At 36.6% G+C, this 17534-nt stretch overlaps 2 protein-coding genes across 9 annotated transcripts; both read left to right on the forward strand.

The window, feature by feature from the left end:
- The first annotated feature begins 360 nt into the window (after positions 1-360).
- On the forward strand, positions 361-10214 carry LOC110773603 (CMP-sialic acid transporter 3). 7 transcript variants are annotated; one of them, XR_002529331.2, is made up of 18 exons: positions 361-669; positions 782-895; positions 1213-1420; positions 2270-2386; positions 3032-3088; positions 3377-3454; positions 4046-4090; positions 5593-5652; positions 5855-5977; positions 6093-6170; positions 6807-6876; positions 7868-7975; positions 8178-8311; positions 8476-8555; positions 9197-9242; positions 9320-9381; positions 9735-9800; positions 9967-10214. XR_002529331.2 is itself a non-coding variant. In XM_021978128.2 (17 exons), exons 3-16 carry the CDS (start codon positions 1253-1255, stop codon positions 9368-9370), a joined length of 1215 nt encoding a protein of 404 aa, XP_021833820.1. In that variant the 5' UTR covers positions 361-669; positions 762-895; positions 1213-1252; the 3' UTR covers positions 9371-9381; positions 9735-10214. The 7 variants fall into 7 exon arrangements, 5 of the variants coding, with proteins under 5 accessions (XP_021833820.1, XP_021833819.1, XP_021833821.1 ...); XR_002529332.2 differs by having other exon boundaries at positions 9970-10214; XM_021978128.2 differs by having other exon boundaries at positions 762-895; positions 9735-10214.
- A 1476-nt stretch (positions 10215-11690) lies between these two features.
- Positions 11691-17354, forward strand: LOC110773604 (phosphoribosylformylglycinamidine synthase). Of its 2 annotated transcripts, none has more exons than XM_021978133.2 (8): positions 11691-12639; positions 12911-12966; positions 14112-14221; positions 14328-14481; positions 15262-15354; positions 16276-16407; positions 16844-16919; positions 17018-17354. In XM_021978133.2, the coding sequence occupies exons 1-7, from the start codon at positions 11817-11819 to the stop codon at positions 16889-16891; spliced, it is 1416 nt and encodes a 471-aa protein (XP_021833825.1). In that variant the 5' UTR covers positions 11691-11816; the 3' UTR covers positions 16892-16919; positions 17018-17354. The 2 variants fall into 2 exon arrangements, with proteins under 2 accessions (XP_021833825.1, XP_021833824.1); XM_021978132.2 differs by having other exon boundaries at positions 11694-12639; positions 14328-14487.
- Positions 17355-17534: the final 180 nt, after the last annotated feature.

The following is a 17534-nucleotide window of genomic DNA, read 5'->3' on the forward strand; positions in this document are numbered from 1 at the left end:
TTTTAATTTTTCTTTTTCACATGATGATGCCAAACAAAGCTTACTTTAAAAGTACAACAAATTCAAGCGAAAGAAACATCTAACCCGAAAAACATACCAAAAAAATAAACACACAAAAAAAAATAAAAAAATTTTAACAGCAGTGAGCAGTGAACAACCTAACAATCCCAGTTCGTCACCCACGTTGACTTTCCATTTTCCACTCAAATCTGAAACCTCATTGGTCTGTCACTGTTTGCATGCTCCAATCGGTGACAGGCCAGCGCACAGAGACCGTGTTGTGTAAACTCAAAGCAAAAAAAAAAAAAAAAAAAAAAAAAAAAAAATCCAGACGAGAGAGAAAGTTAAAGAAGCTCTTTCGTTAAACATGCCCACAAAATTTATCTCTCTGCATATTCCTCGCATCTTTGGGAACTCGAATTCTCATCAAAGCAGAAAAACGAGGATTTAGAATTCGAATTCTCGCATTCTCGGCTTCTTAAATTCCCAAGTTTTCCTTCTCTGTTTCCTTGTTTGTGCTTCAATCAATCAGTTTTGGGGAGAGAGAGAGAGAGAGAGGTGGAATTGATTGAGCTCCGGTGAGTGTGGATCTGGCAGGCGAAGCCAATTGAAGCCTCAGATCAATGCTTTGTTCGGAGGCAATTTAGGTCCCGTCATATCTATAATTCGGTTAGTTAAACTCATTTTTTGTATATATATTTTTCAGCTCAAATTTTGAATTGACAAGATCTGAGCCCTGTCTGCGTTTCTATCATCTTTAGTTGAATTTGATTTCTTTTAGGGTTTTTACGAGGATCTTAGCTGGTTTTTGAAGTTTTTATATGATCTTGGTTGTTCTAAAGGCAAGATCTGCTTCAGCTATACTGATTTTCGACTGGTAGCTGAGTTTGCTGAGGTATTTGATCGAATTGAGCTCCCATTTGCCTTCTGTTTGGTTGCTAAGAAAGTGTAGCATAGGAAAAAGGAATGAAATTGGGAATATATAAAGATGGTTTAATAATATGGTCTTCTTGGGGATTCGAAGGCTAATCTATTTGGATGGTCTGAAGTGTGCATTTTGAGAGTTTAATCTTGTCACGTATAATTCGTTCTCAATGATTGTGTTTAAGGCATACTAATAATTCACCAAGAATGTTTATTAGTTTTTAAGAGGGCTTGTAATTATGGGATGTAGTTATAAATTGTGGATTATTTTATTTTTTATTTCTGTAGATTTTGATTGTTCTGTCGAGTGTGACGGTGGGACAAATTGATGAAGAACGGGATGATAGAATGCAGTGTATGCCATTCAAAGTTGGTTCCCCCGAACACTAAAGCTTTCTCGAGGGCATATGACCTCCACAAGAGCAGGTTATCGTCCAAGCAACGTGTTCTCAATGTCCTCTTGGTCGTTGGTGATTGTATGCTAGTCGGTTTACAGGTTTGCTTTCATATATGGACTTATTTTCCTTATCTTTCATAGTAATCAAATTTTTTTATTACAAGATAAAGTATTCAAATTCAAGTAGTGAAGTTTATTATATTTGAAATCTGGAATTTTTAAACATGTATTTGATAATTCAGTTTTCCAATATTTTCTGCATGATTTAACAAGGTTGAGCATGTTTTCTCAACTACCTAGGCCGCTACCAATGTCATCATTGTCAGCCTACAAAGAGCTGTTGTTATTCTTCTACCAACCCTCAAACTAGCATCAGCACCACCCCTGCCATCATCATTGCCATAGCTGTGGCTTCTGCCACCTTGTTACTGTTCCTTGCATTGCCATCTATATTTATTGTCATCACCTTTACCCTAATGGCTAACATCATGCTAACTTCCTTTGACCGCTGCCCCCACTGTTACCATTTCACCACCCCGCCATGATTATGTCATTATTACTGTTGCAAATGCCGTATCTGTTTCTACTGTTGTTACTTCCATTATCTTTACCATTCCTGCCCTCAGAAAATCCTGTAACTTTTGTTGAATTTGATCTGATTTAACTTATCAATTTCATTTGTTTGTTTTGGACTATGAAGAAAGTTTAAATATCAAACATGTTAGAAAGCATATAAAGATTGGAATCAAGTTGATTGATCATATTGTAAAAGCAATAACACTAACAACTGTTTCAAAAGGTCCTTTAGAATATTTCTTTTTACTTGTGCGATCTTGATAAGGATTTATGAAGTAAGCTGCAAGTCGATGCTATAAATTTTTTGTGCAGTTCTTCATCCCAATTTTTTTTATCAACTGACATGGCTATTTTTTTTACTTTCTCTACCAGCCTATTCTGGTTTATATGTCCAAGGTTGATGGAAAATTCGAATTTAGCCCGATTAGTGTAAACTTTTTGACAGAGGCTGCAAAGGTTCTATTTGCTGTTGTCATGCTACTGTTGCAGGTATTGTCAACATCTTTTTCCTCTCCCTTACTCAAATATGCACGACAATATTCATGCCTTTTGATTTCCACTTTTATTAAAAACAAATATGAGGTGTTTTATTAGTAAAATCTAATTCTCCAAGAGAAAGAAGATTTCAGATTAAGTTACAGTTATTCCCCAGTGCTGTTAAGTTCCAGCATCTTCTCTGGGTTTTGGTTCAAACTGGATTAAGGTCCAATATGAAGTTTACTCAAAATTTTATACTGTGCTGTCAAAGGCTTCAACTCCTGTATGGTGTGCTTAGGTTCGGAGATGAGGCTAGAAAATACCTTAATGCCATGTGAGGCGCAGTTACTTGGTTGAGCGCCCTTTTTATCTGTGGTTGAGAACTTAGGAGCTCCCTCGTATTGAAGATAGTGAAATTAATTATGCCAAAAGGACAAACTTGCATACCCGTTTTTTTTTTGCAATTTTAAAATTTAGGGGTAAAATTGTATATGAAGAGAGATATCTGGTGTGGAGGGAAAGAGATGAATGATAGTCAGTAATAATGCTCGCTTTCTAGATTATATTATGGGTATTTTGTGAAGTACTTATGATTCTTTTATTTGTAATGGGCTTAATTTGTTTTTGTTCTTATTGATGTTTTCTTTAATTCTGCAGGCTAGGAATCAGAAAGTTGGGGAGAAGCCTCTTCTCTCAATTTCAACATTCGTGCAGGTTGCCTTTCCACTGACATTACAGTTGTTGATTTTTCTAAGCTCTTGTTTTCATAATGTTTATTTCTGTTCATGATATCGTAACAATGGAAGTTGGTCCCTCCTTTAGTTTGTTCTGCATGGTTGCCTATTAGGAAGCATTATGTGATCCTTTAGTCTTTTTTTTCTTTTCATTTCCTTTTCAGTATCTTGTTTTGCTCGTAAGCTTGCTGACACTTTAGAGTTTATATATTTAGAAGTGAAACACAGTCGTTTGTGATCCAATAAGATTATTATTCTCTTTTTGCAGGCGGCTAGGAACAATGTGCTTCTTGCTGTTCCAGCATTTCTTTATGCTATTAATAACTATTTAAAGTTCACCATGCAGGTAAAGTAATTTCATAGATCCTCTTAGCATTCATCTCTGTGTTCGGGTGGCATATATGATTAAATTTGAACTTTTCAAATTTTAGTATGATTGATGGGACTCATGGTATTCCTATAGAGAAGTTGTGATATGACCAAGGTTTTTAGCTCTAAGGATTCTCCCTCATGTAGTTTTTGAGCCCTTCTGAAAGGATGTATTGAATCTCGCAGGTCTACTTATAAAAAGTAGCTTTTGCGGTGTTAAGGTCTAAGTAATATTCTAAAAAGGGTCGCACAAAACAAAATTCTTGGATAGAGATATGTGGCCATGCACTACACCACACTTTGTTTGTGACATGATATATTCATACCGCAACTACTTAGTTGCCTAGGAGGGAGTGCGAGCTACCAGTTATTTATACCTTGTAATTCTTTCGAATAGTATGAGCTACCAGAATTTGCTATTGCTTAGGCTTTATGGGAATTTTTACATGTAATTCTACTAGGTCATCCAAAGTTTATCCTGATATTCATCGGACGTTTCCTATTCATCGATTTTGGAGAGCTTTGTCAATTGATTTCTGTTCATAACATAACCTTATTTATTTTGCAGCTATATTTCAATCCTGCAACCGTGAAAATGCTCAGCAATTTGAAGGTACTATTAGTTTCATAATATTTATTATCGGTATCTTAGTGATGTTAACGATCATTTCATGACTTGCTTAGCCTTGCTTTGCCCCGGAACGCCTACTATCTTAAACCTCTTAACAACAATATTCTCACTTATTTTAAATAAACATAAACATAATCTAATAGCCTGGATACCCTAAGGGATTGTGATACATTTGAAGACTGTCACCAATTCCTCTATGTGTTAGGCACATCAATGTTATCTGGACTCACTACTCAATAAATTAGAGCATACTTCAAATCAACAAATAGGCTTCAATTTATTACTTATGTACACACGCATATATCTTCAATGCATGAAGATGGAATGCGCACGTTGTTTTCGAACCTTATTTTGAAACAAAACATCTTTTTAGAGAAACCAAGAGATATTAACAACTTGGTAGGACTGAATTTCTCACTTCTCATACTTAACTTATAAGAGCCATAGCAAGGAAGAGTCCCTAAACTATACGGAGTCCAAAGGGCAGACCAGAAACTTACTTGATCCCAAAGTCTCATATCCATACCTACTCCTGAATAATCCCAAAAAATCTTTCTATTCTGCTCAACCCAAAAAACTGCCAACACCCTGCAATTCCAAAGACTTCAAGCTTTCATGTTCAGTGGTTTCTTATTTGTTTATATATACAAACCCTTTTGGAATTTATCTATAGGGATCCCTCTTAACAAGTTCTCTGTCTCTCCCTCTCCCTATATATATATATCTATCTATATTATATTGTAGGGCCTCTCTGATATGGTTAACTGCGAGAATTTGTGATATATGTAAAAAATATATGTACTATAAAAAACAAATACATATATTGCAAGGTTGTGGCTAGCTGAAATGAGATTTATGATTTTAGTACAATAGCTTATTTTCCGAGGCAATGTGTTGGTCTTTCATGTAAAATATTTAGGGTATGTGAGTATCGCTTTCGTAACAAACCTGTTTGAGTAACCCTTCTTTGGTCCTTCCACGCCTATGGTTCCCACATCTTCATTTTGAGCTGGTTGAATACATCTGGCGAGGAAGATATTTTTTCCAGTGCTCAGTGGTAGGACTCTTTCTGAAACAGGTCCTCTTGGGGGGGGAAGCTTCTGCATTATGCATTTACAATCTTCCTATAATCAGTCTCATAAATGATGCATTATTCCAGCCTCTCGAAACTATTGTTTTCATGCCTTCTGTATTTAATTTTACTAGAGCAATTAAAAAATGCTTCATGGACACCAAACCCAGTGTTAGTGGCATGAGATGTCTGACATGGTGACCTCAATGAAAAAAATACCCTGCACACTGGTGTTGGTTCCACAGGAGTTGCTTGCCATGCATATTTATCGGGCTTGAAAAGATATGCTAAGATACTTTTTGTTTCACTTAGTTTCACCTGTAGAAATTCTGCTGTTCGTTTTAACAAATTTGATATATTCTTGTCTTAAATTAATCAGTTGTTAAATTTCTGGAGTTTGATGGAGTTGCAGGTGTTGGTGATTGCTGTTTTATTGAAAATGATAATGAAACGCCGATTTTCAATAATTCAGGTTAGTATCCTAGTTTCTTAGTCGTTTGAGCCAGAAAAAGAAGGAACTTTTATACTTGTACCTGTATGTTCTTTTCTGGTTCCTACTAGGTGGGGGAGGGGGGAGTAGTCACTTGTAGAGCTTTGGATGAACTTATTTGAACATAATCCTTTTGATGCTATGCTTTGTTATATGGTATCAAACTGATATTACTTTGATACAGTGGGAAGCCCTTGCTTTGTTGCTCATCGGGATTAGTGTAAATCAGTTGCGATCTTTACCAGAGGGTTCCACTGCTTTAGGTCTTCCAGTTTCAACAGGCGCATATGTATACACATTGATCTTTGTAAGTGATTTATGATATTTTGTTGTTTTTACTAGTGAATGTCATCCTGTTTAACATGCACCTTTAGGTTAATAACTATATCATCATGTTGACTTATCTTAGATTCATTTTACAGGTAACAGTTCCATCCTTGGCCTCTGTTTACAATGAGTATGCTCTGAAGAGCCAATATGACACAAGTATATACCTCCAGGTGAGATATAGGATTTTATAATTTTCTCATGAAAGTAACTGGTGTTATTATTAAAGGATGTTGAGGAATTGGTTTTCTAAAGGTAGCAAATGGCCATTTGCTTCTGTACTTGCAGTCAGTGATCTATTACCAATTTGGATCTTGATTACTGTTTTATAATTTTATTTTGGGTGGAGCTATCTATTCTGTTTATCTAAATTTACTAGGTGGTTTATGGATATGGTTGGGCTTGGGCTGGAATTTGCAAATGATGAGCATGCCATATAATCTCTTGGTAGCTTAGGTTATACCAAGAAAGTTGGGAGTATTGGCAAAATTTCTATGGGTTTTTGGGAGTCTATAAGGAAAATAAGGCCACTTGCCTCAAAGTTCCGGTATTTAACTGATGTTGAAGCTTATTGACAAGCTGGTGACATATCACTGAGATGTCGGCAATAAGGTGGAAGGACATACCCTTTTCCACTCGTTTTGGTTTCTATGCATGACCTCATCTAAGATCAATTGCCTCAGTGTGACCTAGAGCTTCATAAACATATCTTAGCAGCTTTTATTTCATGTTTGGACAGCTATTGAAAACTGAGAAATATAAGTCATCAATTTATCTTCTTCGTTTGAAGTCTTCTTTTGGCTGTGCAGAACTTATTTTTATATGGATATGGTGCTATATTCAACTTTCTAGGAATATTGGTAATGGCCATTGTCAAAGGTATGAACTACACTATGTTTAATTGTTCTTGCAGAGAAATCAGTTTATTTATTTATTTTGATGAATAAAAACAGTCTAAAAGAAAGTCCCATGTACAGAAGTAGTACGCAACAATTTGAGAGCATAAAGCAAGTATAAAATCGAAAAGCAATGAAGGGGAGTTCTATAGCTCAGAATGCCACCTTTAAACATAACCCTTCAGCTATTTAAGATGGTCCACTGGCTTTGGTAGCTGTTTGTTTTAATTTTCTATTTAACCACAAGTTCTAAAGTAAAAACTAAAGGGTCTATTCCCGAAATCTCTTTATTAGATGCATTCAAAAATCTGCTGTGTCATCCTGAGATCAGAGCAGTAACTGATCTTGGCACCTGGAAGAAACAATTACCCCAAACAGAGAAGACAACTCCTCACCTTTTCCAACCTAAAGGGCTTTTCTGAGAAAAAGATGAACTTCGCTTTTGTATGCTTCCTTACACTTATATCATCTATTTACATGCCCTTGCTCTCTGAATAAAATTATCCACCAAGTCTTCTCAACAAATGCCACCACTTTGGGGGTTTTTATTCTCCAAATTTCCTTCCAAGGGGACAGTATGCATTTAAACCCTAATTAGAGAACGTTAAGATAATTTGTAGACTCCAGTTCACTATACTTCCCATTCCTCACAAAGAACAAAAAATGCTGTCACTGTTACCTCCAACTACTGAGAACTAACTGAAAGCAATATTCAATGGTCAGATTCAAATTATTGACTCTAGTAGCACTTGTACTTATTCAAGGAAGTCATATTGTTAGTTATATTTTCCCGATCAATTTAGTTTTGGAATATAATTATTGTTTAATATAGTTGAATGGTGTAAGAGGGCCATTTCACGGATAAACTTCTTCATTGCGCTTTTGCACTGTGGTATTTTATGGTGGAAACTTGGGAAATTTATTGTTGTAAATGGGTGTTTCGAGTCTAACCTCTTGTTGTATGACTGTTTCAGGTCCAAGTAGCTTTGATATCCTTCATGGTCATTCAAGAGCTACAATATTTCTGATAGCTAACAATGCAGCACAAGGAATTCTGTCCTCTTTTTTCTTCAAATATGCAGGTTAGTTTTCCGCAATAGCAACTTCAGGTGTAGGTGTCATGCCAATTTGTGTATGGACACGTTTGCTGTAATAAAGAGATTGCTACCGGGAATGAGAGCGAGATTCTTTTATTCAGCTTCTGCTTTCATTAACCATCACTTTTTTTGTTAAATTTCATTTTTCTCATCACTCTTCATTGAAGATGTTATTCAATATTTTCAGATACGATTCTAAAGAAGTACTCGTCCACAGTGGCCACTATCTTCACAGGCATAGCATCTGCTTTGCTGTTTGGTCATAAATTGACTATGAACTTTGTTTTAGGAATTTCTATTGTCTTCATCTCGATGCACCAGGTAACCTAATAAATGAACTTTTTTTTTTTCCATTAGTTAATAAAGAGAATGAGAGAGTTTCAAAACAAGAAAATGTGTAATTAGAAAGAGCTTTCTTTCTTTTTCTTCTTGTTCTTCTGATTACTTCGTTGGGTGACCTTTGTTTGTTTCCATTTTCTATTTAGTTCTTTTCTCCCATTTCGAAAGTCAAAGAAGAGGAACAAAATGGGAAGCTAGAAATGATAGATGTCGATGATAAACACAGGTATCTGCTCATTCTTTTTACTCATTTCGGTCATATAGGATAGTGGTGTGGCATGGCAGCATTAGTTGGGAGTTAAACCTCCTTGTTCAGATGCGTACCCACTTGCTTGTACATGTTACTGTGTTCCTGTTGTATGCTTGACAGAAACACCTAGTCAAGCACTAAACCATTGATATTTTATTGTTAGGCCTAACAAGAATAGGTCACCAAGGAATTAACGTTTGAAGAACTTTTTTACTTTTGATACTTCGCCATTTTTATAGTATGTACTTTTGATACTTGGTCATTTCTACAGAAATAATGTAATATTTGAGGCAGACCTAGAGTTCTGATTCCTGCTTTGAACAATTGATTCTCTAGAAGGAAATTTGGTGCCACTCTTTCATGTCGACCCCCTTTTTTATTTTTGGTGCTAAGGAGGGCTAAAGCCCAAACATGTCGACCCCTTCATCACCACTTTACCTCACAATAGATAGATCAAGAAAAAAGAAAAGGAAACATGGAGCCTCCAGTATGAGTTTTGGGGTTTGGGGTCGTTGGGTGAGAGGCTAGTTGTTATTATGAAGGAGAAATTCATGGAAAAATAATTTGTTTCTTTTTCTTCATGATGGTTACTAATGTAGATGTTTTTCTTGATTTAGGTCAAAGGATTCCTTTATCAATATGGCAGCAGGGGCAAATGAAGAGGTTTAGATTTGCAAATAACTTTTTTCCTTTTAAATATTAATTTTCTCACTCTTTTCTTATAAATTTACCTTTTCCAGGCTAGTCACCGAGTGGGACCTGATGAAAGACAGCCGCTTTTACCCACCTAAAGTTAATTAGAGTATGTTGTTGTTCTTTAACTATTATTGTTTGCTACATGCATCTGCTGCATAATCTATTTAACTATGTTGAGTGAGAAAATTACCAACACCATGTTGAATAACAATTAAATTGGAGTAGTGTTTCTTACATTTTGCAGCAATTAATATAGCTGTCACATCCAGTAGCCAATTAAGCCTATAGATCTTGGAAAGGCTACATTGTGCAATTAGTGTCTTATGAGACATCCACATTATTTGGTCGGTCGGAAAAGAACGTTCCTTTATGTCATAAAATGTCAACCTGAAACTGGCATAACTGGCTTTTTTCTGTACATAATCAGGCTTTGTTTTTGGCTTATTGTTGTTGTTGCAGGTTGGTTTATTTTTCTTTTGAAGGAATTCTTTTGGCAGGAATTAAACAATACAAGAGATAAGCAAGGTTCCTCAAACATTCAATAAATTAATCTGAGAAGAAATACTTTTCTACTGTTTTTGGGGATCCCTTTCCCGTATCACAGGGTTTCCCTAAGTTGTGTAAAGCAATTTATATAAACGAATTCGGAGTATACATATGCCTTTGAGTGATCCCAGTTTTTTTGCTGCAGAAGATTTGGATAGAGAGATAAGCAACATGTCCACAATGATTTGGTTCCTTCCTTCCAGCACTTTATCTACCAATGTGATTTATATTAGCGTTCTTTTGTATTCTTTACCTTGGACCCCATAGATATTTCACCCCCCAATCTCAATTTTTGTATTTTTTTTCTTTATTTCATACAGACTTAGATTTTGTTTTGGTAAGGGACAGCATTCAGAAAAATAAAGAGAATGTCTACGAAATCATGTTTGTGTACTTAACGCCTCATTATCATTGCAATCAAACGTGTTTGAAATTGTTTTTTTCTTTTTCTTTTCTAGTGGAATCTGAGACATGTTTAGTTTTATTATAGGAAAAATCTTGGCTCTTTAAAATTGAGGAGTCCCATTTGGTATGTTTTAAGAAATCAAATATCGTGATGGTTGGCCCTCATTTTAGGCCACCAACATCTAACTAGGATTGTGAATCTTATGCGGTCATATAACGTTCACCACAAGGAACGTTAAAATGTCTTTGGATGTGAGTTCGTTCTTGTGGTTTTAAGGGCCATAAACTCAAACCAGGTGATGTTTCTTGGAGTGAGAACATGGTGATATGGAGATTCCGGTTAGGTCCTTACAGCACTTGAACAATGGGGAAGTAATACTCAGAATGTTAGGCAGATGGATGGATTTCGTTTCGGAAGGCTATTTCACATGCTTCCTTAGTGTTGCACAAGAGCATTTGATGTCATTTGTTCTCTACCATGACAATATATCAAAACTAAAGAGTCCTAGGTAAGAGATACTCTTCCAAATAATGATCTAGCTCTGGTTTAACAAGCTCTACACTTGAGTTGAATTAGAAAGTAATTTTGAGTGAATCAAAAACTGTTGGATTAGGAATTTCCTCTGGATTATCCAATACACTATTTTATGCATCTTGATCTCTCAGGTGTTTTCTTAAAGGCATTTTGGTATCGCTACCATGTTGAACTACTAGACCTTCACTTCTAACCAGCCAGTGTTTTCAGTTGGTTTAATTGATCCACATCATCTAAGGATGAGTAGAACCTTTCTATTGCATAAACATTTCTTGGTGAAATAGGTTCCAACCGTTCATACCAAACTTGGATAGTATTTCCTTCAAGATTTGGAAAAGAAGCTGTCTGTGTAGACCAATTGGAGTACCACATTTTCTAGAAACCTCTCTCACATTAGATAGAAACTACATTTTTTTTTAGTTTAAGCGATAGTCTAAAGCTAAAGGGGAGGGAGATTTCTCACAGACACTCAACTAAAATGTCATGAGAGTTTGAACTTGAGATCTCTTGTCTGCAACTTAAGCCGTATCCGGCTTAGGTTTCAATGCCTCAGCCTAAGCTCACCCACACAGGTCGGACCTTTTAGGCTTGATGGGGTCAGGATGGGCCAACCAATTGAAAATGTATTTGTATTCAACTATAATAGACTTAATTTATCAAAGCCGAGTAGTCGAGTGGTAAGATGACCTCATATCAAAGGGTTAAAGTTTCCTAGGGCGCATATTTTTGCAAAATTTCGCAAACACACAAATTGGTTAGTTTGATTTTAAATTATAAGGAGGGGAATTCGAACTCGGTTGCAGAGTAGAGTAGGAGTACATCGGCTCTATCTTAACTTAAACCAATCACATGTATGAAATTTTGATGAGAACTTTAAGGAGAGTAGTTGAGCATTTCCCAAGAAAAAAAAAAATTTCTACGGCAACTGTTCTTTTCAAGCAAGATGCAAGAGGGGACGAGCTTGTCTCCGCATCACAGCCAAAAAGTGAAAAACAGAACCAAGTAAATGCTAAAAAGAGAAACTACACAACTTTCTCAGAAAAGTGAGAGTGAGAATGATAGTGAGCTCCAGCCCCACACAAAATCTTTGGCTACATGATATGAACTCCTCCGTCTACCTCCACCACTTCTCCATCTCCACAAACCCATGCTCTTCCAAATCCTCCTCCTTCTCTTGCTCCATGCCTCGCCCTCCCAATCGCAATCGCAATCGCAGAACTCGCCGCAACCGAAACCCTAGCAGCCCAACCACCACCATAACCACCACCACCACAAAACCCTACTTCTACCCTTCTTCTTCGCCATCGCGCCCTGATACCCTCCAAGCCACCTTCGACCTCCACTACCTCTACCACACCTCCCACTACAGCCTCCAACAATTCCTCTCCTCCGCCTCCGACGCCCTCCAAGACCTTCGGACCCTCGTCTCCGTCGACGCCGATAATCGCGTCATCGTCTCCTGTCGCCCTTCCACGCTGCATTTCGTCGGAAATTTGGTGGTTATGACCTTCGCCGTCGTTTTGGGGTTTAGGGTTTTGATTGGGTTGGTGAGCTTAGGGTTTGGGGGTCGGTCCGGGTATGGGAGGGAGGGGACGGTGGTGAGGAGGGATAGGAGTCTTGGGGGAAAAGAGGTTGTGGTGGGGAGGGTAGAGAAGGCGAGAGTTGATGTGAGGAAAAAGAAGAGTTTTGGGATGTTGGACAATCCTCTGTCGATGCCGAAGAGAGCGGTGGTGGATGGTTTGGGGAGGCTTTTGAATAGCCGGGTTCGGGCTTGGGAGAAAAAAAAGCTGCCGAGTTGGTGGCCAAGCTCTATGCCGCAGCAGAGTTCGGTGGTGGATAAGGATTATTATCAAAGCGAAGCAGATAGATTGGTTAGAGGTCTGTTTGTTGGCTCTTTCTCTTTCAGTTCTCATTTTCATATAAATTCATATGTTACTGCATTTACCAAAATCGCATTAGAATCATATTTTAACATTTCTGAGTCTGCTATCATTCGAATTCCACATAAGAAGTTTCGGTTCTGACTTGATTTTGTTGGTGGGTTTTGCTTTTGTTGTAGGTAAAAGTCACACATTTCTCAGAGTTTTGTAGCTATTTTTTTTATCCCACTTTACATCTTTAATTCGCAACTCATCCACTTGATTTCCAGCGATCACGGACAATAGAATGAGCGGAAAGGACATTGTGGAGGATGATATTATTCATGTCAGTGCTTTTATGTATCGAGTTGATTGTGCATTACTTTTATAACATTTGCAGTCTCATGAATGACAAAATTCCTACAAAGTTTTTTCCCTTTTATTTTTTCCTTGTGAACTATGATTGTCGATAAATACATTGGTAGATAATTAAACATACATTTTTTGTAGGTTCACACACTTTGTACGCACATACATGAGATGTATATGTAGCAAAAATTCAGGTTAGGGTACTTTTCTTGATGATTTGTGTTTATATGACAGTCTTAGAAAAAGTGTAACATAATATCAATCTAAGTGTTAGTGACTTTAATTGTTTGAAAGCATGTTTTTATACATACAGATACGTTATTAGATACATTTATTGTGTAGTTAATAAGAGGAGGGTAGTAGCCCTTGCACCATGAGAGACTAGATGTTTATATTAGCTAAGGATTATGCAGATTGTTACAATATTGCTATTCATGAAGATTATGGTTTTTAAGATTTTACTGTATTAATGTCTGTATGTGAAAACCTTGTTGTTATATGGGAATTAAGACGTCATGTTGGCATCAGGTTTATCATACACCTTGCTTATTTAAACCTCAGAAACAGTCTTCAAACATTTTCCCCATAAGTAAATATGTGCCAATTGGATTTTTTTCTTCCTTATATTTATTATTTTAATATTCTAAAAAGACTAATTTTTATAGTTTTTTTACTTGCTTATTTATGATTTTAAACTTCCCATCTTAAATTTCTTTTGTCTAACATTTTGGTTAACCAAGGGTGTTTTATGGGTTTTTGAAAGTTTCATCAAAAGGTGCTTCTTCCTTTAAATGATTAAGCTTATGAAGCAGTTGTGAGTGTGGTTGATGTTGAAAGAATCAATGTGTAGTGCATCATGTGAAATTAAACCAAATACTAAATGAGTCCAGATAGTTATCTCTTAAAACGTTATGTGTCTGAAAGAGATTTTGATGAGCATGTTTGGTTGATGTAATGTTTGTGAATTTCAGTAAGATGTTAAACTTTTTATTTGGAATATTTGTTATATCATTGATTCATTACCACAATTTCTTTATTTGTAAGTTTTAATTACAATTTTGTGCTGCATTAACTGATCATTCATAATACATTGTATACTTCTTTGTCTGAGTGGGTGAGCAGTTACGTCAAATATGCAGGACATCTAGAGTACGGGTCACCTTTGATACAACAAACACACGAGATTCATTCTACCGTGTGTCTGTTGACTTTGTCTTAAATACTTGCAGCAGGTGTGATTCTTGGATGCAATACATTAACATTCTAATAGTTTATACGACCACTTTTTATTTGGGTGCTTTGCTTTCTCCTGGTGTTTCAACATTCATAGTATGGCAGGGCCCCAAGTCACTCTACTTATGTTCAGATTGACGGCGAAGATGTTTGTCAATTCGTTGCTGGGCTTGCTGAGAATATTGGGCTTGACAACATTCGTGCTGCAAGAATTGTGTCTGCAACCGTTGCTGCACGTACACGTTCACGCTTTTTGCAGGCATGGGTAATTTTTTTTCACTCTTGTTCTTTTGACTATGGCCATGTCACATGCTTGCACAGACTGACAACAATTTAAGTGCCTCTTGTGGCACAGGCAGTTATTTTGACATCATATTCTCCAAAAAACAAAAAGTAAATAGAAAACTCTTGCACAATATTTTGTGAATAATTGTGAGAGAATAAAGAAGATTACTTGAAAAATAATTGCTTTAGGGAACTCTAGATCTCTTTGCTCTTTAGGTTGTTGGCTTCAGAATTTAGGGATAGTTTTTTTTTCAGGCTATATTGTATGTTTCAAATTCTCCAGTACACTAGTTTTGTTGGCCTGCTGCCTCATATCTTTGTTGCTTAGTTATGGTCTGCTGGCTTTGGAACTAAATTAGCATATGACTTTAACTTATAGTGTAGAAGCCTAAATTTTTTAGGTAAGCATTTCTGACAAAAATTCATCACTTTGTCAGAAATGTTGACCTAAAAATATTTTAGACTTTAACATGTCAGTTTAATTGGAGTCCTGGTAGTTTTAATTTTTTGGTTTATTGGATTCTATGAGTTTTGAATTCCTGGGAGTTTTCTAGAGAATAATTTAAGGCATATGTTACTTTGATGGTGAGGTTGAATTTGGGACCTATAAGTTCGATTTATACTCCATTTTGTATTTTCAATTATATTTTTTTATGGCTCTGCTGGAAAATATCCTTTCTTTACCTTTCTGAAAACACTTTATCACGTTCTTTGAATTTTTAAATGGTTGTATTTCTTAATTGTTTGATTGCAGGCTTTGGTAATGCAAGGTAAACATGCAGAAGCAGTAATCGAATTGTCAAAGTTATGCCTTATTTTGCGGATATTTCCTCCCGAGGAGTCCTCTGTATGTGCTTTGTTTATTCGTGAATAATAACCATATCTTGATATTTGCATTTCTTTTTTTAATTTTCGGAATTTACTCATAGTTTTTAAATCCTAAACTCTAAAAGCATACATTATTGGTCCGTAAATTTTGATTATGTACCCAGCACATGACCACCAAAGGACAAAGTGGTCATTCTCTACCCATCCTTACCCTCTGACTCATTCCTCTATCCGCCCTGTCTCTGATCATTCGCAAAGCCTCTCTCTCTAACCAAGCATGTGATGAGGCAAGGCAGAGTAAAATAGCCTTGGTCATCTCACTGTTTGGTGAAATGCTCCAAGGCATACCGAAGCACGTGCATCTAGCTCAAAGCGAGACTTCTGCCCTATTGCATAAGAGTCTTAGACATCCTTCATTTATGCAATCTTGGAATGTCTCATGTATTCAATAGTCAAGTAGGCATTTACCTCAGCTGACACCTTCTCGAGTAAACCTTCTACCTCAGAACGAGGCAAAGTCAAGCAGTGATCAAGCTGTAAATGAAAAGAACCGTGCACATGGGTGTTTGCCCTTAATATGGGTCCTGTGAGGCACCCTAATTTTTAGTCAGGTCAGGAACCTGTGTATTACGGTTGGCACCTCGTTTTCCCCACTCCAAAAGTGGCTTCTGGAAATACAAGCTTTTGTGATCAATATAAAGCCTTAGCAGTCGCATTGTCCAGAGCGTTGGCTGACATGCATTGGGGCTAAAACTGGTGGGAGGCATTTACAAGTGACAGGATAGTAGGGAATGGATAAGAGGGTAGGGAAGAGTAGAGAACGACCAATTTGTCCTTGGTTAATTTTACATATGCAACATCAGAAACTGAGAGGCTTTCATACTATTGTTGTTAGTAGTATTGAGTTGTGATTCTTGATGGTTTTTTATTTATTCTGCAGCCAGAGATGGAGATGGTGGCTCGAGGCTTGGCGAAACACTTGAAATTGAATCAGAGGCAATTTCTAATGAGCATGCTTGTTGGCATTTGTAGTGAAGAATGCCAAAGAAGAGTCGCAGAAGCTTTGGGTTTGGTACGCATCATAAGTCTCTTTGCAAATTCATTTAATTTTGTGCAAATATTATGATGAATCTTTGATATTGATTAGTTATGAAAAAACTTTTTCTAAAATGTTAGCTCCACCCACTTGGTAATCAGACATAACTCAACAATTGACCTGCAGAGAGTCGGAGCTATATGGGTCACCAATTCCATAATTATTGGTCCCTCATTTTATGGGCCTGTTTGGTAGCATAAACTTTAGAAGTATCTCAAAGAACTGTAGATTCCATTTATATGGATTAGCTCAAGTGCAGTGGCCGTTGGTTTGAACCTTGTGAAGCAAGAAAGCAAGAAATTGAAAAGAAAAGTTTTCTAGGACTCCTTACCACTTGATGTTGATTTCTTGCTATTTTTATGGTGTTGAGTTCTTGATAGTGTTGGTTTTGCTGCTAATTTTGTTATGACAGAATCTTGACCCATCTGGGCTGGACGGGGAAATCTTGGATGCCTTATAGACCTCACCCTTATCCCGTTAGCTCAAAGGTGTTGATCCCCACCAGCTTATCCACAATTTTAACTTTTAAGCATCGACTTGATTATCTGTAATTATTTTCCTAATAATTTTCCCATTTCCCTTGCAGATATCATCTTTTAGAGGCGCTGGTGATGATGATGAACAGTAATGGTATACTGCGAAAAAAGCCATTTAGAAATCACGTAGGGTGTTTATTAATGCGAGTCAATTTTAGTAACCACTTAAGAACTACACTGTTGGCTGTCATGAACAATAAAAGTACATTGTAAAAATAGCCATTAGTTCTAATATCTTCGTTGTGTATTTATGCTGGGAAAAATAGCTTAGCAAGAAAGCATCTTGTGCACTTACTGTTGTGAGTCAATTTCAAGCAGCCCGGCTGTTTATACTGTATATTTGCACAATAAATTATTTGAAAATCGTCTACTAATAATTTCTAAGAATGTGATTGTACCAAAATTTGCACATGCAGCCTACTTTTGGTCAAATTCATTGTGCATACTGAATATAGGGAAATTCTATAGTGCCCCTAATGTAGACCTTCATACATTTCATTAGACTTAAGTGAAGTTACTATTCAGAAGAATCGTGTGGTTAGTATAAATTTAAGTGAAGTTACTATT

Source organism: Prunus avium, chromosome 1 (assembly GCF_965620075.1).
Source record: "Prunus avium chromosome 1, drPruAviu1.hap1.1, whole genome shotgun sequence".
In the NCBI taxonomy this organism is placed as follows: domain Eukaryota; kingdom Viridiplantae; phylum Streptophyta; class Magnoliopsida; order Rosales; family Rosaceae; genus Prunus; species Prunus avium.